Source organism: Agelaius tricolor, unplaced genomic scaffold (assembly GCF_023055355.1).
Source record: "Agelaius tricolor isolate 1412-34295 unplaced genomic scaffold, bAgeTri1.0.p SCAF_33, whole genome shotgun sequence".
Lineage (NCBI taxonomy): Eukaryota > Metazoa > Chordata > Aves > Passeriformes > Icteridae > Agelaius > Agelaius tricolor.
Window position 1 is genome coordinate 4,480,672 of NW_027269293.1, and position 24,858 is coordinate 4,505,529.

Sequence of the window (24,858 nt, forward strand, 5' to 3'; positions counted from 1 at the left end):
ACAGGCAAGACACTGAGATCAGCAGATGTCACATCAACAGCTGTGAGGGACATGGCCCTTCTAGGATTAAATATCTGCCATGGAGTGGGACTGGGGTATGACACCACAATATGGTGATTTCCATATTCCCACCTGGAGTTGTGTCCAACTCTAGGGTCCCCACACAGACCTGTGGGAATGAGTCCATGGAGATGCTGCAAGGGCTGGAGCCCCTCTGCTCTGGAGCCAGCCTGGCACAGCTGGGGGTGCTCACCTGGACAAGAGAAGGCTCCAGGGACACCTGAGAGCCCCTGGCAGGGCCTGAAGGGGCTCCAGGAGAGCTGCAGAGGGACTGGGGACAAGGCCTGCAGGGACAGGAGCCAGGCAATGGCTCCCAGTGCCAGAGGGCAGGGCTGGATGGGATCTTGGGAATCAGGAATTGTTCCCTGGCAGGGTGGGCAGGCCCTGGCACAGGGTGCCCAGAGCAGCTGGGGCTGCCCCTGCATCCCTGGCAGTGCCCAAGGCCAGGCTGGACACTGGGGCTTTAGAAACCTGGGACAGTGGGAGGTGTCCCAGGTGTCCCTGCCATGGCAGGGGGGGAATGGGATGGGCTTTAAAGGTCCCTTCCAACACAAATATTCTGGGATTCTGTGATAGCTTTGGAAGAACATTTTGGGCAATAAATTCAGCCACATCCTAAAGGGATTCAACTCACCTTCACTGTCCAAGCCCAATTACTCCAGGGGTAAGAGTCTCCTTCCAGGCAGTAAGTGGTGAAAGCAGACACCAGCACTGCCAGGGGCCCTCTGCACTATGGAAAGGCCACAAAAATGACCCCTTGGGAGATGGGACTTTTCTCCACACCTCTGCTCTCCAATCCTTAGAAGATGGGAACAATGGCAGCACCTTTGGTCAAAGCTGCATCTCTAAGAGTACAAACCACAAGAAGCCACTCACACCAGTCCCCAGCACAGAGGATGAGCCTCATCCATCAATGTGCTGTTCTTTCACAGAGAAAACAACATGCAGTGGGAGACTTTGGAGGAACACAGAGATTTTGCCATTTCCCTCTGCCAGATAACTCTGGTTACCTAGGAACAGACACTTCTCTGCTGCGGCCAGTTCTCCTCATCAAGCACAGGATGAGCATTTATTGTCTTGTGATCAGGAGAAAAACACAAACAAAACCCAGAGCTCCACAGGTGACATGAAACATCACACACAGACACGCCACGTGACGCCCGAGCACACCAGGAGCCAGGGCCGGGTTAATGGTGTTAAGAACTTTTAGAAATCTAATAAAATCTAATAATGTAAACATTTAAAAACATACAGAGGAGTCCAAAAAAAAAAAAAAAAAGAAAAAAAAACATTAAGCCATTTGTTCAGGCAGCGTGTTGGACTTTCTGGAATTACGGTTTCTGGCATTGAAGAGGAGGGAGGGGATGGGATGGAGGTCCCACCTGGAGGTGCATTGATCTCCACAGGGATCTCAGGCAGTGCAGGCTAACAGGGTGTGATTTTGGTGTCCAGCTCCAACCATTCTGGTGGGCAGGCTCCCAGGCACCCCCTCTCCTTGCATCAAACATTTTCAGTGTGACTGAGGGTGGGTGCTTCAACACAGCCCCCAGATTCTCCAAGGGGAAAATCCCAAAGAGAAGAAGGATGTGGAGCCCCCAGCAACACTTCTCCTCTTGGTTCCTTCAAAACCCCCAAGCTGACACACTGAAATGGGGCAGGTATCAAATGGTTTTGAAGAATTTTGGCAAGAGGATGGCAAAGGGCAGGACTGAGGGACATGTCCTGGCTGCCAGGTGTGGCCAATGCCACCTTCAGCCCTCACCCCCTGGTGCATCCATCGTATTTCCAGGGAGTCAACGCCAGGCAGTTCTTTCATCACTCCGATGGCAAGCGACAAGGAACACTTAAAATTACACTTGACACTAGACAAAGGCACCTAAAAGCTTCACAATGCCATCAGGTCATGTTCTGTTAGAAAGCTCCAAGAGCTCCTCCTCCCAAGCACATTGCACACTCTCCAGGAAAAACCCCTGGTGTTGGGAGCACGTCCCAGAGCCAGTGCAGGGTTGCTCCTGCAGCAGGGGTCAGTGTGGCTGTAAACGGAAATTTGGGGAAATCTGGGGTTGCTTTTGCTTTGGCCCTGGTAACACAGGGGTCATGCAGACTCCAGACTGTGCTTCCCTCATTATTTACAGTGTGACACAGGACAAGTTAACAGGGAAACAGGGAATTCTGCAGGGGTGAGGGGGAAGCAGGAGCTCTCCTCTGTGAGCCGTGATTTCATTAGATAAGGCACATGTAGAGAAAAAATTTCAAAAGACCACTTGCAAATCAATTCCACCTAGCTAAGACCATGTCCCTGTCCCTTTCCAGGAGCCAGCTTTGTTTTCCAGTTGCTCAATGTGAATTTGGGAATTTGGAATAACCCCATCAACAGCCTGCCAAGGCAGCAGGCTCCAGCTCTGATCCCCAGGGTGCCCAACCCCTCCTAGGTCTCCCAAAAGGAGCACTCTGGATCATTAGCCAAAACTTTGAGAGCCAAAGACTTGGAACACTCACTCCCTATAAAAAAATTGGGAACTGACCTCCCAGTTTGGACAGGTTTTAAAAAATTCACAGCAGGCTGAGGGGGAAGGGGAAACCGCAGCCTTTGCTGCCTGGATCGCTGTAGGACACAGGGAATTGGATGGCTCAGGCACAGAATGGAGATGAATGACAAGGTGGAGGAAACAATCCCTCTCAACAGCTTCATCCTCCCTTCAGCTGATGGCTGGAAAAAGGCAGGAATCTCTCTCTTATGGAAGTCCTGCCAGCCAACAGCAGCCATGAGGACTAACAAGCTTCCCTTGGTCTCCCAGACCCCACTGTAATATCTGGAGTTCAGCTACACCAGCAGAAGGCAGAATTAAACTATTCATTGTAACAGAAGCATTTCCAAACCGCACTGGGGCTCCAGCACAAACCCTGGCTGGAAGTTTCATGGTGGGGAAATCTCGTGCTGAGTCCCTGTACCAGGGTGAACATCACCAAAGCCCAGTGTCAGCTCTGCACTGGTTTCCACTGGGCTTTGATTCAGGCTTTAGCAAGCAATCACAAACCTAAGGAGATGAATCTGCACCTTTGGAACACACAGATCCAGCAAGAGGTTTTGGCAATAGGGAAAGCAAGAGCTGCAGCATCACAACAGTCTGAGCCAGGCAAGGAGGACTTGTGGGGACTTCCCATCCGAGGACTCACCCAGGGCACCTCTGTTACCTGCAGGATCCTCCCACGGAGGGTGGAGCTTTCACAAATCACTTCAGCCTCACCAGTACCAAATAATTTAAGTGCTGCATTTCCCTTAGAGTGAAAAATTCCACATTATTCATCCAGGAGAGTAAACATCAGTTGCTACTAATGCTCAGATTGCTTTTGCTACAGACGGTGTGGTGCTGTGCTGGGCATTCCATGGGAGCTGAGCAGGAGCAGGGCCAGGAGCAGCTGAAGGAGTGTTGCCATCGTGGGGAAGCTGAGCCTTTTCCAGGGATGGTCAGGAGAGGATTCCCTCAAGCAAGGGCAGTGAAGGGTTTGTTCTCAGTCTGCAACGAGGCAAATACTGGTGACTCAAGGCAAACAAAAAGCTTTCTGCCATGGCCGTGCAGGGCAGTGCAGGTGGGAAGGGCTGAGAGCACGGATATTCCTCAGGCATCAGGAGACAAGGACCAGGAAGGTCCTTGAGATGAGTGGGGTGCTTGGGGGGAATGCAAATGATCTTTTCCAAGAACAAGAATAAAAAGACCAAAAAGGAGAGACTCCAGGCAGTTTGCAGCTGTTGCTGCTTAAGGCCATTGGTTTGCAGAGGGGTAGTTGGGCACTGTGGGATACTCTGGCAGGCTGTTCCCAGAAAAATTGCTGTACTGGGCCTCCCTGCTGGGAGGGTTCCTCCATGCGCCGCTGTTCCACTCATCTTGAGCCTTCTGGAAGCTTCCACCAGCCCCTCGGTAGATTTTATGTACCTAAGGGATAAAAGGGAGGACAAGAGGAGAGTCAGCACCAGGAGCCCAGAGCTGAGCCCCTGCAGAGCCACTTGGAACAGGATTTGCTCCTGTCTCTGTGAAGAGCTGCATTTCTGAGGAGCAAAGCACAAGAAATGCAGTAATGCAGTGAACAGAGGTGGAGATAGAGAACATCAACCCAAAACTTGAACACATTCCAGCTGCATGGCCAGGATTCAGATGAGGGATCCCACAGCAAGGCAGCCAGCCCAGGCCAGGGGGTTGAAACCTCTGCAGCAGAGTCCAACACCACTGCTGCCACAGAGCTTCTGCTCTCCATGCCTGCCACAGCTTTCCAGAGAGCCCTACTACAAATCCTTGTTTCTGCAGAGACCCAATTCCCACCCTGCCACCTGGTTCCCACTGCAGATGCTTCACCATTGACCATCCCAAGGAGCAACAATCATGGAATCACAGGATTGCTGAGGCTGGAAAAGACCTCCAAGACCACCAAGTCCAACCATCAGCCCAGCTCCACCCTCATGTTCACCACTGGCCCATGTCCCAGGGGCTACATCCACACATTTTTTGAACACTCCCATGGATGATGATTCCACCACTACCCTGGGCAGCCTGTTCCAATGTTTTACAATCCTTTCTGTGAAAAGAAATGTTTCCTAATATCCAATCCAAACCCCCCCCCCTTCACAGAGCCTCAGGTTGCTCCACATGAAGCTTGCTTTGCATGACACAAAGCAACATCACCACATGACACCGTGACAATTTCCAGCCTGAGCTGTCTTGTGCTGTCTTGATTTGTCCTCCAGAAACTCTGAGAGACATCAACTGACTGCACTGTGCAACCTTTCAAAGCACTGATGGCTTGTGGTGGCTGCTGAGCTGCCTCTTCACATTATTGTGATACACAGCAGGGATTCTCCAAGGCACAGAGAGATCTGAAGAATCCCAGAATGGTTTGGGATGGAAGGGACCTTAAAACTCATCTCATTCTGCTCCTGGACACCTTCCACTGGCAGAACTTACCCTTATAATGCAGATGAACATGGCAACTGCTGACATGGTGAACATGATGGCAGGGAACAGCATGAACACAGCAGCTGCCACACTGGTGCTGAAGAAGGTGATGGCTGCCAACCATCCACTGCAAGAGACAGAAAAAGAGACACAATAACATTATAATCTGCTTTTCAAAGTGTCCTTGTTATCAGAAAAATTGTTGATGTGCTTAAAAGGCCCTGGCACAGGGTGCCCAGAGCAGCTGGGGCTGCCCCTGCATCCCTGGCAGTGCCCAAGGCCAGGTTGGACAGGGCTTGGAGCAGCCTGGGACAGTGGGAGGTGTCCCTGCCATGGCAGGGGGTGGAATGGGATGGGCTTTAAGGTCCTTTTCAACCCAAAGCATTCTCTGTTTCTGTGATTCATAACTCAGAAATTACAAGGCAGCTTTTAAGCTTTTGAAAATGAAACGAACAATGAAGACAATTGTCAGAATTCAATGCAGGTATCTCCCTGAGATCTCAACTCTCACTTGCCAGCATCCCTCACTAATCCAGTCTGAGAGCTTTAAGGGACAGCCAGCTGCATGGATTTTGGGAAGAGAAGACATATTCCCAAGGTGCTTTTGGTTGTGCACCTAGAGACCAGAACTGGGATCAGGGAACACCAGGGTCCTGTGATTTACACTCCATCTCCATTCCTTTCCTGGTAAAAACCAGGTGAGACATCAGCAATTCTGAAACCAGAGTGTTAAATGGAGTGCTAAGACTTTCCATTACTTATAGTTTCAGCAGGAATTGCTCTCAAATCTCTGTAGACAGGAAGTTAAAATGCCAAACAATTATAACACAACCAGGGACAGACACTAACAAGCTCTCATTTATTTTAGGAGAACTCTCACAGTACTTCTCATAGGCCAACAATGAGTCACCACACTCAGCTCACCGTGTGCTGCCAACACTGAGGGCAATGCTGAGCCTGACATGGTAAAAGAAATGGTGAAAGAAATGGACACTGAGGGAAGAGGCTACAGAGAGCAACCAGGTCAAGATCACAGAATGATCTGGGTTGGAAGGGACCTTAAAGCCCATCCAGACCACATGGGCAGGGACACCTTCCATTAGACCAGGCTGCTCCAAGTCCCAACCAACTTGGCCTTGATTTCTGCCCAACACAGCAATGAAACCCCAGTGGTGTCCTGTGATGGTGTTCACAGGGGTCTGAGGATGAGGGAAGAGATGAGGATCTGACTCCATGTTTCAGAAGGCTTGATTTATTATTTTATGAGATATATTACATTAAAACTATACTAAAAGAATAGAAGAAAGGATTTCATCAGAAAGCTAGCTAAGAATAGAAAAAGAAAGAATGAATAACAAAAGCTTCTGTCTTGGACAGAGAGTCTGAGCCAGCTGACTGTGATTGGCCATTAATTAGAAACAACCACATGAGACCAATCCCAGATCCACCTGTTGCATTCCACAGCAGCAGATAACCATTGGTTACATTTTGTTCCTGAGGCCTCTCAGCTTTTCAGGAGAAAAAAAATCCTAAGGAAAGGATTTTTCATAAAATATCATGGCTACAGTGCACCCCAAGAGCAGATACAGCTATGCCACTGGAGAAATCAGAAAACTTCCTCCTCTCCACCTTGTACAGGCTCCCATCAGCCTCTCCAAGGCCATGGAAGCAGCCAGAGGCCAGAGCTGCTGGGCCATTCCCACTTACCACGCTCCCCATCCGGAGAAGCCGATTGCCTGCAGGACCGTGAGGAGGAACTGAGCCCCAAAGATGAAGAAAAAGGCCATGAAATTAAAGGAACTGTCCGACCTGTGGAGGAAGAAAGGAGGTCAGGAGGGCACTGGCACCTTGTGCTGCTCCACACCCATGTCTGACCCCACCACCACATCCAAACCCTCCCCAGTGGTGACTCCAGAGGGTTCCCTCCATGGCTGTGTGCTGGGAGGTTTCTCCCTTCGCTGGCAGTGAGAGCACACAGCTCCATGACTCAGCAGCACAGATTGTCTCCCAATAATCTGGCTCTTGCAGTTGCCCTCCCCAAGGAATTGCACGTATGATGACACACAGGAGAGGCTGAGGGACACGAGTCTCCTACACAGAGAGTCTGAATCATTCTCTGACTGAATGCCAGCCCAGACTCACACCTGCCCAGCTCTGCCCTGCCAAGGAGGCATGCAGGAGTCTGATGCTGGCAGGCAGAGCTTGGCCATACACTAGAAATGATCACTGAGCAGGAGAATTCCAGCTGGGAATGTCTCAGTGTCTGCTTGTCATCATGTTCCCACACCCATGGTAAATAATCCAGCATGGGACATCACAGGAGGGAAAACAGTCGTGAGAGAGGTGGGTGGTACCCTGAAAACTGAGGCACACTTCCCATCTCTGCAGGCTCCTCGTCCTCAGGATGTACAGGTGAGGTCCTTGAGTTTATGCAGGTACAATAATTAGCATGAAAATGACCCCAAGCAAGATGCTGACCACAGACAGTCACAGTCTCTGTCATGGGTGCACTGGGACCTGGCACTGCCCTGCCCAAGTCTGGGCTCTGCCACAACACATCTTCATCCCATCAAACCAACCACATCAGGCATGTCTGAAGTTCCTCTAACTATCATTTTTAATGATACAAATTATTCTCATACTCTAAGGAACTCACAGGGCCAATGATTTATCTACAGATCTACAAAAAACGCTTCAGGTGCTTATGAGGCAGTTTGGTACAAAGGAGAGTTAAGAAAAGAGCTCCAATCACTGCCAGCTCCTGCTTAAACCCTGAAAGCATTTAAAAGCTTATTATTTTAATTATTTTTATTATGCTAATGGTTGTCAGTTTTATAATTCTAGCCCCTGATGCCTTGGGAGGAGATGAGGGAGGTGAGGCACGTTGAGAAGCCTCCAGCCAGAGCCACGCTGCTCAGAGCTGCCCGTGTTGGTCTGGTGTCTGTCACAGATGGTGGCTCTGGAAGGTTTGTTATCCTTGAGTATCCTCACAATCCCACCCTCCAAATACCACCCCAGAGTACAGCATTGAGAAAGGAATACTTTAGGCAGGGCCTGCTGACAGTGGTGACTGTCAGAATCCAATTAACAAGGATTAGGCTCGAGGCTGAGCCTTCAAACAGACTCTTGCAACTCCGACCTGAAGGGGCTGGAGGAGTCTTCATTTGAAAGGATCTGCAGGAATTAGTGGGGATACAGAGAAAAGGTGATTTCTCATCCAGCTTTCTGGTGCAGATTTGCTACAGCTTTGCCCTAGCACCAAAGCTCTGCAGCTAATTGAATTTGGGATGCAGTAGGATGAGGAAGGTTTTACAGAAGCATCCTCACAGCACAGGGTGCCAGCATTGAAGGGTGGCCTCCTCCAGGACAAGCAGGGCTGATTTTGCCTCTGCAATCACCACTTGTGATCCCAACAGTGCTGCCTCTCCTCAGTGACTTCCAGCCCAGCTGCTGTCCCAGGGGATGATCCCTGGGCTCCCCACTCTGCCCCTGGGGTTGAGTCTTTTTTTAACTGCAAGTCTCTGCACAGAGTAACCTCAGGGACCTCTCAGCATTCATTGCATAAACACATCCAAACAACGTTCAAGGAATAATGAGAAATGGCCCTTGTGGAGCCTGGGGGATGTCAGCAGGGAGGAGTAATTTTTCCCAGACTTTAGAATGGAAATTCCTCTTTGAACAGAGCTCCAGCACTTGGAGGCCCTGGGGCTTCTGAGCTCAGGATGGGGACAAACTCCAGCCCCACAGGGCAAGAGTTCAGAGCTGGGATTTTCACGTCATTTGGAACTTTGAGACAATCCAACCCTTCTCTTTCCAGCAGAAATGATCCTTCCCTGTACTCCATGATGCCACTGGTGATTTAACAGCATCCAGTGCCCAGTGTTGTGGGCACACAAAGCATCAGCTCAGAGTGCATTTAAACAATTAATTTATCATGGGCTAGACAGGACCCACCTGTCAGCTCCCATTTCCATCAGCTGCTTTTGCTGTCGTCCAAACCAGCTCATCACAGAGTCTGGTGAATAATCAAAATCCAGAGTATCCTACCAGGAACAGCTTTACCTTCAGAGGGCAAACCCCTTACTGGTGTGTGGGGTGTGGTGGTGGCACTGGGCAGGCCCCTCCTTTCCCTGTGTCAGGCTGGGAACTGCTCAGGACCCTCCTAGCTCTGCCAGGCTTTACACATCAATGTTTGAGTGATGCCTCGTGGTCCACAGCAAATGCAAATGATTATTAATTAAAGCAAAAATGTAGGATGGCTTTAAATATTTGTGGAGTTTCAGAAGGACTGACTCCAGGGAACTGCTTTTATCTAAAAAGCTAAGCAGACAAGCTCTCAAGTAGCTGGAGACAGGAATCAGAAGAGTTCTCAAAAACTAATAATAGTCTTCCATCAAAATAAGCCTCAATGAAGCTTTACCAAATTAGTACCTATTTTAATGCTGCACTGAGATGAGGGTGCTGCTAAGTTTGGGATATTTAAGTAAAATATGAATTTAACCCTCTTAGAAGTGCCAAACTTATGTGACCCTCACCTCCAATCTTATGTGACCCTCAGTCCTGTATCTAGCATTTAAAAATAGCCACATTCTTCTTCATTTTGAAAGTAAACAAGACATGAGGTGCTGAACCAGGGAAACAACCAGAGAATAAAAAGAATAACAATAATAACCAGGGAAACAACCAGAGAATAAGAAGAATAACAATAATAACCAGGGAAACAACCAGAGAATAATAACAATAACAACCAGGGAAACTTCCAGAGGGAACTGCAGCAGCAGCAGCAGCCCCTCCTGGGCTGGCACTCACCGAAAGGCTTTGTAGGCAGGTCGGAACCAGCAGATGTAGCCACAGGGGCTGAAGAGGACGAGCCAGAGGATGGCCAGGCCAAAGTTGGCCCCAGAGCCTCCCCCGATCCACCAGGCCAGGCAGGCGATGAGGTTCACGGCCAGCGTGATGCAGTAAACTGGGGAGAGGGTACAGCAGAGAACGTGGGCTGGGGGACTTCCAGGATTTTGGGAGACAAGAAAACAAAAGATAACGGCTGGGGCTGTGTCAGGGGGTTGGCATGGAGCTCAGGGCAAGGTTCTTCCCTGCTGAGGGTGCTGGGCACTGCCCAGGATCCCCTGGGAATGGTGCCAAGGCTGCCAGCGCTCCAGGAGCATTTGGACCTCGCTCTCAGGGGTGCTCAGGGATTGTTGGGGTCTCCTGGTTAACACCAAGAGCTGGACTGATGGTCCTTGTGGATCCCTGCTAACTCAGCATAGCCCAGGACTCTGTGAAGCCCCCAGGGTTACAGTGGGAAGGGTCCCTGGGGCAGCAGTGCAGCTGCTCTGAGCGAGGCACAGGCTCCTGTGTCACCTGGGGCTGGGAGCACAGGAACCTCCAGCTCCAGAGGATCCTGCAGCACAGGGATGAGGGAATCTTTTACAACCTGCCAAAGCATGGAGAGCTGTGGTAGCAACTGATGTGACCAATACAAGACTCAGGCCAGTGTTATGAATTACGAGCAAGGTTTAATTTCCATTTATAGCAAAACCCCTTTGTGAGAGGAGAGGGGGGTGACCCCAGCCCTGCCCCTGCCTCTGACTGACTCTGTGCTTCTGGGGCTGCCTCAGGAGCTCTCTCTGAGCCAGCTCAGGGCCCTGCAGGCTCTCTCTCTGCTTCCCTGAGCCTCTGAGGAAGCCTGGATATCAGCCTGGGGGCTTGGCAGTGCTGCCTTGAGCAAGGGGATAAACAAACTCCGATCAAGCTGAGAATATGGGACCACAGGGCTGGCTTAGAGGCCTTTGCACATCCCTGTTCCTGTCACTTGGATAAAAAGGAACAGTTGACAAAGGCCCCCAGGGCACAGCAGTGCTGCACTAGGTAGTAGCATATGAAGGGATGCTGCTCCCCATCTTCCTGGAGCTCACATCCCTGGAAAAGGGGATCAGCCCCAAGCCAGGGGCTCCCACAGCTGTCCCTGCATCCCCTCAGGCTCTGCCAGGCTCAAAGAGGCCAATTTACAAGCTCCTGTTTTGGAAAACTGCTGGTGACTGTTCAAACCCTTTGTGGTAACCTGTATCAACAAGCACAGAAAAGGAGAAGGTGGAAGGTCCAAGCACCAAAGGGCCTCCAGCAGAGCCTGGTGATGAACTCATGGTGACACTCTGCACCTTGGCCTCAGCTACTCAGGCAAAATCAAACCCCTCCATTTCCCTTCACCTGTGCCAGGGGAACGTGTCCTGCCCATGCCCCACTCCACTCCCTGCCATGGCTCTGCAGCTCCTCTGCTCATCTCTGCCTTGGTCCTCCTGGGCACTGACCCACCTAAACAACTGCAAGGTTTTATGGTCACAAAATCACACTGACAACACAGTCAGGGGAACAAAACCTATACCCAGCTGCTACTTCTGACTTACACATGGCCTGAGAGCAAAATAAAACATTGTTTTACTGCAAAGAAAATGTCTTCTGAGTAGCCAACAAAGCTTTGTATGTGTCTTAGTGTTGGGGGGAAGAATATCAGCTATTTAAATTAATTAATTCTATGTATTTAAACTAACAGTTTGTAGATTGCCCATCCCTGGAAGTGTCCCAGGCCAGGCTGGACAGGGCTTGAAGCAGCCTGGGACAGTGGGAGGTGTCCCTGCCATGGCAGGGGTGGCACTGGATGGGCTTTGAGGTCCTTCCAACCCAAACCATTCAGGGATTCCATGAATCAATGATATTTCATTTACACACCAATTAGCTGTACTTCTCCAAATATTCATTTTCAGAAGCTATTTATACTCCAAAAGTTACTTATTTTAAAACACCCAATAAAACAACACCAAGCCAGGGGCATCTGCAAAGTTTTAAGGAACTTTTGGCTCTCCCTGTGCCTCAGGTCAGTTTGTTCTCCAGCAGTGGGAGCTCTGGTACAACCTTCCCCAAACCTCCCTCCACCTTAATCCAGAGCTCACATCCAATTAAAGTAATGAGCAATCACCCTTCCAGCAACGACTTGTGTGTTTCTACTTTTCCAAACTGCCCTTTCCTTGTTTACCTTCTTCCCTTGACACATCTCTCTCCAACCCACTCCAAAGAAAATCAGGGAGACCCCCAAAGGAAGTGCAGTGCAGATGGAAATGTGAAACTCCTGAGTGCAGGAGATGGAAATGTGAAACTCCTGGTGCAGATGGCAGCTCTCCTGGCCATGCCCAAATCCCTGGCTCTCCTCCAGCCTTCCATTAACTCGACTGAGGGACTCTTTGTTTTGGGAGAGGGGAGGACAAAGGAGGCTTTACAGCTTCCACATCGCACCAGTGAGTCTGGAGGGACAGGCAGCTTCTTCAGGCAAGAAAATTACAGAGCTCATTGCAGCAGCTCCACATAACCAAAGAACAATGGAGCCATGGATTATGCCATTATTTATGCACACAAATCTCTCTCCTACACACATCCCGTGCATCTGGAATAAAAGCCACGCCACCAAATGCAGAGCTGGCAGAAAACAAGCTTTCCTTCAGTGAGAAGGGTAAAGAGGATGACAAGCATTTGGGGGGGGGGGAAAAAGATAAGCAAAGCAAAAAGATTCTTAATCTTGCAAAGCATTGCCTGTGGTTTCCTAGGCCTGCCACACTGATTTCATTCCTTGCAGAAGAATGGTCAATTTTCATTCCTGGTTCCTCAATGGCTGAGGCAAACAACAGGAGCCCAGGGCCAGGAGCTGTGTTCACACAGAGTATCAGCACCTCACCAGCTGTGACAGGAGCAGCTCCCAACTCCAGCAGGATGTTTGGGGGGCTCTGCAGAGCCAAGGGAGAGCCAGCATGCAGCTAGAAGATACTGCTTCCATTGGAAAGGGAAATGTGGGGATAAGAGGGAATTTTGGCCTTTCTAGAGCGAGGTGGGGAGCAAGGTAGCAGCAAATGGGTCACATTTAGTTTGTCTAAAATTCTCCTATTCCTCTTACTTTAGGAGAACTGAGAATTTCCTTAAGGCAGCTATTTTGGGGAGTTAAATAGGGTTTACAAAAAGGCTGGAGAGGGACTTGGGACAAAGGATGGAGGAACAGGACAAAGGGGAATGGCTCCCACTGCCAGAGGGCAGGGCTGGATGGGATCTTGGCAATCAGGAATTGTTCCCTGGCAGGGTGGGCAGGCCCTGGCACAGGGTGCCCAGAGCAGCTGGGGCTGCCCCTGCATCCCTGGCAGTGCCCAAGGCCAGGCTGGACAGGGCTGGGAGCAGCCTGGGACAGTGGGAGGTGTCCCTGCCATGGCAGGGGTGGCACTGGATGGGCTTTGAGGTCCCTTCCAACCCAAACCAGTCTGGGATTCTGTGATCATTTGACATTAATAAAGATATCAAACATGGTCTGCTTTCTCCCTCAGATTTACTGTTAGACTTTTCCAGCACTGATACCCTCCTTTCTTCCACATCCCTCAAAGATTCAAGGCACAGCAGCTTAAAATTCAGGTCTAAAGTTATATTAGAATATTCTAAGGGGGATCATTGCTCCCCATCAAAACTTTTAAGCACATTAATAATTGAGATCTATGGGGTTATACTGCACAAATACCTTTTTCCAGCACAGGTGTTTTTATTCAACTTACAGATCCACACATGATAGATTCTCTTCACCAGGAACTGGTAATCGATGGGAATTTCATCAGCAAAATTCTGGTAGAAACATGGTTTCAGAGGGATGAACTTGGGGAGTGGTGGGAAGTTATTCACCTTTTCTGGAACACAGAACACAGATTTCAGCTGGGAGAAGAAATGTGTTATATCCTCCACACCTTCCCAACAGTGCTGCACGTTCATCCTCTCCCCAGACCACAAATATATTGGTTTTCTTCCTTAGGAGTGGACAGGACATTTGTTCTACTACACACAAGGCTGAGAGAGGGGAATAGGAATGAGCTAATAAACATCACATGGATTTAACACCTTTACACATCACTGTGAAGTTGTGTGAAAAGTGCTGCAAGAAAAAAAAACAACTTTAAATAAACTCCAGGATGAGCTTCCTCAGGAAGGGGGAGGTGTCAGCAACATCTGGGGGAAACAGCTGCACAGAGGTGTTCACTTACAAGCCTTCAGAAATCCACAGCAAGAGGAAAGAAAGGCTGGGGAGTGTCCAGACAAGCAGATCTGCCTTCAGCCACCAGCTCTGAGCATGTCCTGGCCATGGCTCAGGCCTTAGGACCTGCTGTAGCCTGGGGCAGTAAGGAAGGGAGGCATCCCCAAAGTGGAATTGTGTACCCTGGTATCATCCATTCATGGAAATAAGTCAGAGTTGGGAAGGAATTCCTGAAATTCCTGGCCCTGGCACAGGGTGCCCAGAGCAGCTGGGGCTGCCCTGGATCCCTGGCAGTGCCCAAGGCCAGGCTGGGCAGGGTTTGGAGCAGCCTGGGACAGTGGGAGGTGTCCCTGCCCATGGGACAAAGCACTGGATGGGCTTTGAGGTCCCCTCCAACCCAAACCATTTTGTGATTCCATGATTCTGTGTCAGGGATGATCTTGTTTTGAAAACATACAAGATTTTTAATGGAAAATGGTACATTCAAGTTTTTCCTGCAAGGTTAAGCCATAGGGAAAAAATAAAAAGCAAAGAAAAAAAGAAAAAGCTTTGCATTCAGATACAATAAATCAGCAAATGCTGCCAAAAGCTATATGGTAGAGAAAACTCTACCTTGGGAAGAATTTCTGTTTTAAAATCAAGTAATTAAATGCCTAAATCCTCTGCTGCTGTCAGCTCCCAGATTTGTCTGTGTGTGCCTGGATGTGTGCTCCTACATGTTTGGGAATGTTTGCTCTTGCCTTCCAGAGCTGATTAAAGTTTGATTCCAGGGCATTGTGACTAATTGTCTCTAGCCTCCTTCAGCCCCAGTAAACAGAATTAAAAACAACCAGAGGAAGAGATGAAGAATGTCCTGGGAAAACCTCCAAATGGCACAGGAGACAAGAGGAAATGTCTGAACAAGAACTGTCAGCACAAGAGTTCCCCTTCCCTTCCCATTATCTCCGGCTGAGGAGACATTTTGCAGGAGCAGCTCCTCAGCTCTGTTTGAAGGTTGGCAGGGAAGAGCCTGGAGCTGCAGCCAGGCTTGAGGAAGGAAAAAGGCTTTCCCTCATGCATATTTTCACACAGAAAATATGGTGAGAACGCCCACTGGGAATACATCAGAAGTAGCTATGGAATAATGTCTGAAGCCACCAGCCCAATTTGACTTCTCCTGATAAAAACAAACATCAAGCTCCTCCTCATCCATCCCCCTCAAACCCACTTTACATTCATTCAGATGCCCTCCAAACTGGTTTGAGTTACTGGTTAACACCACTGCTGACTCCATCCCATGGACAGCTGATGGCCCACGGATGCTTTCAAAGTCCACAGGAATTTGGACTCCTCTGCATTAATTTTTTGTTTGCTGTAAACACCTAATGGGATTTCTCCTGCACAGTGTGTCCCTGCAGCCTAGGAAGGGATTTAACAATGCTGGATCAAGGGAAAGGGAGGGGACACAGCTTTTAAAGCTGACAGGACAGGTCTCTAGGGAAGCCAGGAAAAGCAAGATTAATCAAATGCAATAAAAGCAGATTCTCTATTTTTTTTTCTGAGGGGTGAGGAAACTTTTGTTCTGTCCCTCTTCAACAGCTGAAGCTGCAGATTGTTCCTTTGGTTCTGCTCTCTCCCATTTTCTGTCATGGTGGGGCCAAAACCAAGCAGCCACTGCAGTTTGTCATTTTTCAAGCTCATAAAATGGTCCAAACACCCCAGGATTGTTTGCTAGGTACACAAAGCTGGGGATTACACCTCTTTTCTGCTGCTGCCCAGCTGCTGCCCACCTCCTCCCACCCAGACACCCTGCAGTTGCCAGCTGTTCTGGGATACCTCTGAGATTAGACAAAATAAATTACATGAAAATATCCCCTTTCATGTCTGACTGCAGAGCTTGGAGTGCTACAGTTCTCCCATCAAGGCTGGGATCAACACATCTGATCAGCAAATGCACCCCATGCTTTCAAAAACCAAACTGCATCACCCATGAGCAGCAGCTGGAGGCAAATTCCAGACTTCTTATTTTAAAAAAAGGTTGGAATTGTGTTACTAATTTCACTGCAAGTATAATTCAGATGGATTAATGTCAATAGCACAGCTAGGAACACTGTGGAAAGCCTCTGGAAAGAAGGAATTATTCTCATGTATTTTGTTTCTGAATCAATTCCACTCTCATAAAACTTTCAAGCAAATCACAGCTGAACCTTTATCACCTGAGCAGAAACCTCAGGTGACAAATCAGGCAGGACACAGCAGGAAAGTGAATGTGACCAAGGCAAGAGAAGTAGCTGAAGAGCTTTAGGGATCACCAAGGTCTTGGGAAGGGACACAGGTCACATTCCTGACATGTTACAGCCACCACAGCATCATGAACAACTCTGAAACCACTCTCCCTGCTGGCTGCACCTGAGGTGCTCTTACCTGCCATTTCTAATACTTGTGTTCCCTGGTGAGCTTTCAGACAGAGCAATAGATCTGTTGGAGAAAGAGAATCAGGTCAGCACATGGCACTAAGCAGCACCCAGAGAACCTCCTGGAACTGGGAATGTTCCCAGTGTGTGACTAACACAAGCCCAGGGTTCCCACTCGTGTCCATCACCCAGAGCAGGAAGGCTGGAGCCTCCCAAAAGGATCCTGATTTCTCCTGGTGCAGAGGAAGCTCTGTGTCCCAGACTCCAAGGCAAGATGTACTCTGTTACCATCTGGATGGCAGTTGGCTTTTGTCAAATGGGCAGTTTTTCCTTATCTCTCTCTGAGTGATCAAAATCACTCCTCCCTCAGGGCAGACATCTGCTGATAACAGCTACTGAATGTCCCTGCATGGCTGATAAGAACTACAGCATCCCATGGGAGATGTGAGCCCAGAGGGAGGAGCCAAGCATTCCTGCCTGGATATAATCTGGAGATCCTGGAACATCAGCCAAGCATTCCTGCCTGGATATAATCTGGAGATTCTGGGACATCAGCCAAGCATTCCTACCTGGATATAATCTGGAGATTCTGGAACACCAGCCAAGCATTCCTACCTGGATATAATCTGGAGATTCTGGAACACCAGCCAAGCATTCCTACCTGGATATAATCTGGAGATTCTGGAACACCAGCCAAGCATTCCTGCCTGGATATAATCTGGAGATCCTGGAACACCAGCACAGCTTCTGCACTGGATTTCCCAGAGGAACAGCAGCTGCCTCTTCCCCTGGATCTTCAGAGGAAGATTCCACCCTTCTCCAGGATCCCTGCTCCAGCAGAGCCACCCCTGACACTGCAGGAGGGCTGAGCCACAATTCCAATGGCACTGCTGCCAACACCCTGACCCACAGGGTGTCAGGCTGGGTTCTGACTCTGGCAGTGTTGTTTGGTTTACTGCATTGTTTATTTTATCCTTTTATTTTCTTCCCTATTAAAGAACTGTTATTTCCTGCTCCCATATTTTTTTTTGCCTGAGAGCCCCTTAATTTAAAATTCATAGCAATTCAGAGGGGTGGGGAGGGTTTACATTCTCCATTTCAGGGGAGGCTCCTGCCTTCCTTAGCAGGCACCTGTCTTTCCAAACTGAAAGACTCTGGCAGCACCTCATTCAGCCACTTGGAAGGTTTGTATCATCCAGCAGCAAACAAAAGTGCCCCTGGCACTCCCTGGCAAAGGCTGAGGATGCTCAGGGAGCCCCTGCCAGAACACCTGCAGCTCCCAGGGCAGGCACACAGGTCAGGGTGGGACCCAGCAGAGCTCATACATTGGAAGAAAAATGTGTAGAGCTCACCAGACTTAATGCCTCATTTAGGTGTTGAGATGATTTGTTGGCTCCTGGCTCTCTGTGGTGCTTCCCAACTCCTGGAACAAACAGATAATCCCTGTTAGCTGGGCATAAAACTCCTGCTTAACAAAAAATAATCAGCTGGAGCCAAACCCATCACCCCTTGTTATTTTAGAAATCCTGCACAAATGCAGATTCATTCTTCCTGTTAGCACACTGAGTGTGGCTGTAGCTCTGGCAGAAGCCAATCCTGGGAAGTTTACCCAGCATGAGCTGTGTTGCTGATTTTGGCAGAGCTGATCCCACAGATGAAATACACAGAGAGGTCTTTGCTGACTTTTAATTCCACCCCTTCTTCCTTAAGGATAAAAACACCATGTGTCCCTACCTGCAAATCCCAGAATGGAAACAGAACACACAAACCAACCCTGCAAACCAGCACTGTGGAGTCTGACAGAAATTAAGGCAGTCTAGACTAAAATCTGCCCCTAAAAACACCGACAGCAGCTGCAGCAGCAGTGGGGTCAGATCAGCCACACTGTACCCAAATCCCTCAGGATTTACAGCAGCTGCTTCTGCTGCACCTCAGTGCTGTTCTCAGGCAAAGTCTGGAGGCTGCAGAGTTTTGCACTGGCACAGCTGTTTTCTTGGGCTGCTTTTGCCTTTCTTTTCTTTTCTTTTTGAGCTACTCTAACCCAGCCTGTGGAGACAACAGCACCTGGGACTGTACCAGCAGCCTGCTCTTCCTCTTGTAGAGGATCTCATGCAGAGATGTACAAGTTTAAATATGCTTGCACAGAGGAGAACATATTATTTCCCTGGACCAGTCTCTAGGAAGCCCCAGTGTGGGGACAGGAGGTTCTGTCCCCATCCCTGCCACAGCTGAGGCCTCAGGGCTGTCCCTCAACACCAACACTGCCCAACAGCATTTTCTACTGGCTGGTTTGGAAATGGGAGCCTTTTGCTTTGCATTTTTCAAATGTGTGAATAGAAAACAAAGGATGAAGATGGTTAAGAACATCATTAAAACTTCACCCCACCCCTCTGCAGCTGCTCCCAGTTGAGATCTGAGAATTTCAAGGGGAGAACAAATGGCCCATGAACACCAGCTACACTAAAGCACTTAGAGAGAGGAATCCTATACTGAAGAATGAGCCTGCAAATAATCCTCTCCTTCTTCTTCAGAGGATTATTTTGCTACTGCACTTCAGTGTTGGTGTCCTAAGCTGCAGAGAGGTGTTTGTCCACTGGAAAAAGGATCAGAAGAAAGAACTGAGGGGCACATTCCTGGCTTGACAGACCAGACAATGGGTTTCCTGCAATGGCCAAACAATGGTTTTCCTGTGCCCTCCTCTCAAGGAGACCTGTGGTGCTGTGGAGAGGTTTTAGCTCAAATAAATAAATAAAACCCCCAGATAAAGCAGCAATCTGGTGAAGCACCCCCTTCCATAGAAAGATGTGCTTTGGACCCACAAAGCAGCATTAAGAACAATTCTTTCAGCAAGGATAAGCACACATGGCCATGTTTTACACTGAGTAATCCCTTCCTGAGATGTGCTGACCTTCCCAGCTCCTGGTAAAAGGAAAGGGAGCTTCTTCCCAAGAATTTCTTCCCAATATTCAATCTAACCCTGCCTTCTGTCAGTTTGAAGCCATTTCCCCTTGTCCCTTCACTACACCCTCCTATAAACAGTCCCTCTCCAACAGGTAAATCAGATCTCTATTCACCTGGATATTTTCAGTTTAATTGGGAATAGATGAAGTCCAAAACCCTGCACCCACTGCAGAGATTTTCTTCATCTATAACTCACTGTTTGTGGAGGGAGGAAAATCCCACACATGCTAAGGAAACTCTGGTGTGAAGTGAACTTCCTTTTTCCACCGTGCTCATCTGTGGTCAATGAATAACTCTGAAGTTCACAGTCCAATGCACATGACTCAGGAGTCCACTGGAGACACTTGGAGCTTTTCTTCACCAGGATCTCGCAGACAAAATGCCCTGTGTCAGGTCCAGGGACAGCACTTCCCTCTCAAACCACGACACAAACACCAGCAGTGCTGCTTTTCCAGGCAGACAGCACCACGATTCCTTTGAATGTGACTGCAGTGTGAAACACTGCACCTCCTCAGATTAGGGAAAATGTTGTGAAGGAATTCCTGTGGGAATCTGCTTTGAGGCATATTTTGAGTATCACAGAATCCTGGAATATCCTGAGCTGGAAGGGACCCACAGGGACAATCAAGTCCAGCCCCTGTCCCAGCACAGCCACCCCAACAGCCCCACCCTGAGCAGCCCTGAGAGCCTGGATGTGGCACTGGGGGCCAGGGTTGAGGGGTTGGGGCTGGGTTGGACTCAATGGTCTTGGAGGTCTCTTCCAGCCCAGTGATTCTGGAATTCTGTGAATTCTGTGAATTCTGTGTCCAAAGGCTCCTGGAGCTGTGGCAGCCTTGGCACCATTCCCTGGGGAGCCTGGGCAGTGCCCAGCAGCCTCGGGGGGCAGAACCTTGCCCTGAGCTCCATGCCAAGGCCTGGCCCAGCTCCAGCCCTTGCTGGGCTCCTGTCCCTGTCCCAGAGCAGAGCTCAGCCCCTGCCCCTGTGCCGGCCCTGGGCAGGAGCTGCAGCCCCCAGGAGCCTCCCCTCAGTCTCCTGGGCTCCAGCTGAACCAGCCAAGTGCCCTCAGCTGCTCCTCAGCCCTTCCCCAGCTCCGTGTCCCTCCTTTGGCCACTCTCCAACAGCTTTGGCTCCTTCTGATCTCGTGGTGCCCAAAGTGCCCCCAGCACTGGAGGTGAGGCTGCCCCAGGGCAGAGCAGAGTGGGACAATCCCTCCCTGGGCCTGGTGCCCCCAGCACAGGGTGGCCCTTGGGGCTGCCAGGGCCCAGCAGTGACTCAGATCCAACTTGCCCCTGACCAGGACCCCCAGGGCCCTTCCCACGGCGCTGCTCTCCAGCCTCTCATTCCCAGTCTGTCCCTGCATCCAGGGCTGCCCCATCCCAGGGCAGGATCTGACCCTTGCCCTTGTCACTTTTCACATGGTTGGGGGTTGCTGAGCCTCCTTTGTCAGGGACTCTCTGTGGGGTCTCTCTGCCTTCCTGGGCTTCAGCAGCTCCTTCCAATTTGGTATCCCCAGCATTCCTGCTACTGCAAATGCTACCCCTCAGTCCCCTGCTTTATTCTGCCCATGTCAAGTAGTTTTAAAAGTTTGTTATTTCTCCTTGCTGTTTTCTCCACTATCACAGAAAGGTGGCAGAACACAAGCAAAAGCCAGGCCAGAGGAGGAGCAGTAACAGGGAGGTGGGAGAGCTGAATTCACTCCTGCTTTGCCGTAAACCCACCAAGTGACCTGGAGCACGTCCCCAAGACCAGATTCACAGGACACTGGCTCCTCTCGTGCCTTGCAGATGTCCCAGCCAATCCCAGAAGAGCCAAATATCCCAAGCTTTCCATCCAACAGAGCCCCCAGTTTCTGAGTCCTTGCTTTAGGATATTTTCTGTACTGCCTTTGTATTTTCATTCTGATTTGATGACTCTGCTCCCAGGAAACAAGTGACAGGACAAGAGGAAATGGCCACAAGTTGTTCCAGGGAAGTTTTAGGTTGGAAATCGGGAGGAATTTTTTCATGGAAAGGGTGGCAGGCTGTGGCAGGAGCTGCCCAGGGAGGTTTGGAGTCTCCATCCCTGGAGGTGTCCAAGGAAGGTCTGGATGTGGCACTCAGTGCTCTGGGCTGGGGACAAACTGGGGATGGGGCACAGGATAGACTTGATCACCTTGGAAGTCTTTTCAATCTTTAAGGACTCTGTGATACAGCAAGGCCAAGAGCTTCCACACAATCCTGACTCCAGGTACAGGGGCTTCCACACTATCCTGACTCCAGGTACAGGAGCTTCCACACAATCCTGACTCCAGGTACAGGGGCTTCCACACAATCCTGACTCCAGGGCACAGGGGCTTCCACACAGTCCTGACTCCAGGTACAGGGGCTTCCACACAATCCTGTACTCCAGGGTTTAGGAGCTTCCACACAATCCTGACTCCAGGTACAGGGGCTTCCACACAGTCCTGACTCCAGGGTACAGGAGCTTCCACACAATCCTGACTCCAGGTACAGGAGCTTCCACACAATCCTGACTCCAGGTACAGGGGCTTCCACACAGTCCTGACTCCAGGGTACAGGAGCTTCCACACAATCCTGACTCCAGGGTACAGGGGCTTCCACACAGTCCTGACTCCAGGGTACAGGGGCTTCCACACAATCCTGTACTCCAGGGTACAGGAGCTTCCACACTATCCTGTACTCCAAGATACAGGAGATTCCACATAATCCTGACTCCAGGGTACAGGGGCTTCCACACAATCCTGACTCCAGGGCACAGGAGCTTCCACACAATCCTGACTCCAGGATACAGGGGCTTCCACACAGTCCTGACTCCAGGTACAGGGGCTTCCACACAATCCTGTACTCCAGGATACAGGAGCTTCCACACAATCCTGACTCCAGGTACAGGGGCTTCCACACTATCCTGTACTCCAGGATACAGGAGCTTCCACACAATCCTGACTCCAGGATACAGGGGCTTCCACACTATCCTGACTCCAGGGTACAGGGGCTTCCACACTATCCTGACTCCAGGGTACAGGGGCTTCCACACTATCCTGACTCCAGGGTACAGGGGCTTCCACACAATCCTGACTCCAGGATACAGGAGCTTCCACACAATCCTGACTCCAGGATACAGGGGCTTCCACACTATCCTGACTCCAGGGTTTAGGAGCTTCCACACAATCCTGACTCCAGGGTACAGGGGCTTCCACACTATCCTGACTCCAGGGTACAGGGGCTTCCACACTATCCTGACTCCAGGGTTTAGGAGCTTCCACACAGTCCTGACTCCAGGGTACAGGGGCTTCCACACAATCCTGACTCCAGGGTTTCACCCAGAGCCCTTTGCCAAGAGCTCACAGAGGGACAGGACCCCAGCACAGAGCAGAACTTTCTCACTCCCTCATCAGCAGGGATTTAACAATGGAAACACGAGCAGAATGAGGAACCTGGGCACAACACACAGTCCTGACAGTGGTTCAAGCTGAGCCTCGGGGAGGACCATCAGCCTACCAGGCTTTCAGACCCCACCCTGAGCCAGCAGACCCCAGACCTTTCAGAGGAGCCTAAAAGGAACGAGAGCCCCACAGGGATCCTGGAGATGTGGGTTTGAAATCACCCAGCTCAGCAGAGAATCAGCGCAGCCTCTGCTGCTCCCAACACAAGCAAACACCTTTCTCATGATCTCTCCAGTTGAATTTAAAGACAAAGTGGTGGCTCTGCACTGGTTTCAAGGCAAAAGGCTGGGTTTGAGCCTCTTCCAGATGCCCAGCTCTCACCAGGAACTTCCCAGAGGGCCCAAGGCAGCAGCAGCCACTCCAAAACAATCAGCTCAGCACTATAAACCCAGAGCTGATACAGCCTGGCTTTGGCAGTGCTTCCTCTCCCTGACATACCCCCAGCCCCCACAGGGTGGGACACTGTCCCTGCACTGACATAACCAGCCAAAAAATAACTCCAAAATCCACCCAGCACGACCAGGGAGAAGGGGGAAACTGTATGACAGCAGTGCCCTAAGAAAAGGAGCAGGGGACAGTGAAGTTACAAGGGTTATCCCCCTCCCACATCATTCCAGGAGGCTTGTGGGGACTCCTGGCTATACAGGGGCTTCTGCTGCCCCATCTCCCCCATCCTGGAGCTGGGCACACAGCAGATGTGGAAGCAATTCCCCTCAGAGCTCCCCCAGCCTGTTTACACAGCCCTGTGCTGCCTCAGTGGGTGGGCAGCAGCCTTAATTTGCCTAGGCAAAACCCACAGCAGACAAACATTGATTTTGGTACAACCACATCCAGAAGTGAAGCGTGTCTGCTCAGGAACAGAAGCTCAGATGGCTCAACAAGGCAGAAAACACAGAAACACCCGTGCTTAGGACACCAGCCTGTTCCACCCCTTGTCACCTGCTCAGACTGGCCTCACGCAGAAGAATTGGACTGCAGACAGCAGCAAAAATATCAATTAGCCCAGAATAACTGAAATGCAGAAAAATCAATCCACCAATTGCTTAATTTCTAACCCACTACTCTCTTCATCGCAGTTTCTTGAGAGAGTTACAAAACGCTGAGATTAGAAATTAGAAAGGGAACTCAGAAGGGGAAATAAAACTACGACATGCAGGTGCTGTCTATCGAGGGCAACACACACATCTGCGGTACCCGAACCACACCGACCAGCGAGGTTCACCCTGAGAACCCCTGCAGGAGTCACGAACCTCCCCGGCAGGAGCGGCGCCGCTGTGTCCCCCTGTCCCCGTTTTGTCCCCCTGTCCTCGCTGTGTCCCCCTGTCCCCGTTTTGTCCCCCTGTCCCCGCCGTGTCCCCGGGGCCAAGCCGGGAAGCAGAGGCGATTCCCGAGAGGCGATTCCCGAGAGCCCTCGGCAGCGGACGGAGCCGGCAGCCCCCGGGGAGGGCACACGGGGCCCGGCCCCTCCCGCCCGCTGCCCCCGATCGCGGCTCCCAGCGGGGCTGCCCCCGATCCCTCCCCGCCATGGTTGGCCCCGATTCCTCCCCACAGCCGGCCCGGCCCGTCCCCCCGGAGCTGTCCCCGATCCCGCCCCGGAGCTGCCCCGGGACCCCTCCCCGGGCTGAGGGAGGGTCACCGGCCCCCTCGCCCCGAGACCCCTCCCGGCCCTCAGCTCCCGCTCCCCCGCCGCTCCTCCGTGTCCCCCTGCTCCCCTCATCCCCCAGCTCCCCCTCCCCCGGCACTCCCCCGACCCTCAGCTCCCCCTCCCGGCCCCCGCTTCCCCGCAGCCGCGCTCCCCCTCCCCGACCTCCTTCTCCTCCATCCCTCCGCCCATGTCGCCCCCGGCCCGCCCGCTGCCCCCGGCCCGATCCCCCCGCGCCCACCTCAGCGAGCGCCCGGTCCCGCTCCCCCCGGGCCGCCGCGGGGCGCGCTGGGAAACAGAGTCCCGCCAGTAGCCGCCGCCGCTGCGCGCCCCGCACAGTGAACTACAACTCCCAGCGAGCC

The 24,858-nt window shown here is 50.9% G+C and overlaps 2 protein-coding genes across 7 annotated transcripts in view; one reads left to right on the top strand and one right to left on the bottom strand.

Annotated features, from left to right (window-relative positions):
• The window catches only part of MKNK2 (MAPK interacting serine/threonine kinase 2), a 108,196-nt gene extending 90,724 nt beyond the window's left edge, over positions 1–17,472 (top strand). Inside the window, exon 14 of the mRNA XM_071451952.1 lies at positions 17,219–17,472. Within this exon, the coding sequence (XP_071308053.1) occupies positions 17,219–17,303 (85 nt within the window). The 3' untranslated portion in view covers positions 17,304–17,472. The remainder of the gene's footprint in view (positions 1–17,218) is intronic.
• On the bottom strand, positions 1,097–24,857 carry SCAMP4 (secretory carrier membrane protein 4). Of its 6 annotated transcripts, none has more exons than XM_071451961.1 (8): positions 24,738–24,857; positions 17,804–17,874; positions 16,462–16,515; positions 13,589–13,717; positions 9,819–9,975; positions 6,717–6,818; positions 5,019–5,136; positions 1,097–3,995 (listed from the first exon to the last, which is right to left on the bottom strand). In XM_071451961.1, the coding sequence occupies exons 3-8, from the start codon at positions 16,466–16,468 to the stop codon at positions 3,819–3,821; spliced, it is 690 nt and encodes a 229-aa protein (XP_071308062.1). In that variant the 5' UTR covers positions 16,469–16,515; positions 17,804–17,874; positions 24,738–24,857; the 3' UTR covers positions 1,097–3,818. The 6 variants fall into 6 exon arrangements, with proteins under 6 accessions (XP_071308062.1, XP_071308064.1, XP_071308065.1 ...); XM_071451963.1 differs by lacking the exon at positions 24,738–24,857 and adding an exon at positions 24,662–24,705; XM_071451964.1 differs by lacking the exon at positions 24,738–24,857 and adding an exon at positions 24,105–24,344.
• Between the last annotated feature and the right edge of the window lies 1 nt (position 24,858).

Coding starts and splice junctions, on each gene's coding strand:
- SCAMP4 (XM_071451961.1), bottom strand. Junction 9,976..13,588: donor AATCTATCATGTGTGGATCT/GTAAGTTGAATA, acceptor CCCTCTCCCCAG/TTTACTGCATCACGCTGGCC. Junction 6,819..9,818: donor CCTGCCTACAAAGCCTTTCG/GTGAGTGCCAGC, acceptor CTTCCTCCACAG/GTCGGACAGTTCCTTTAATT.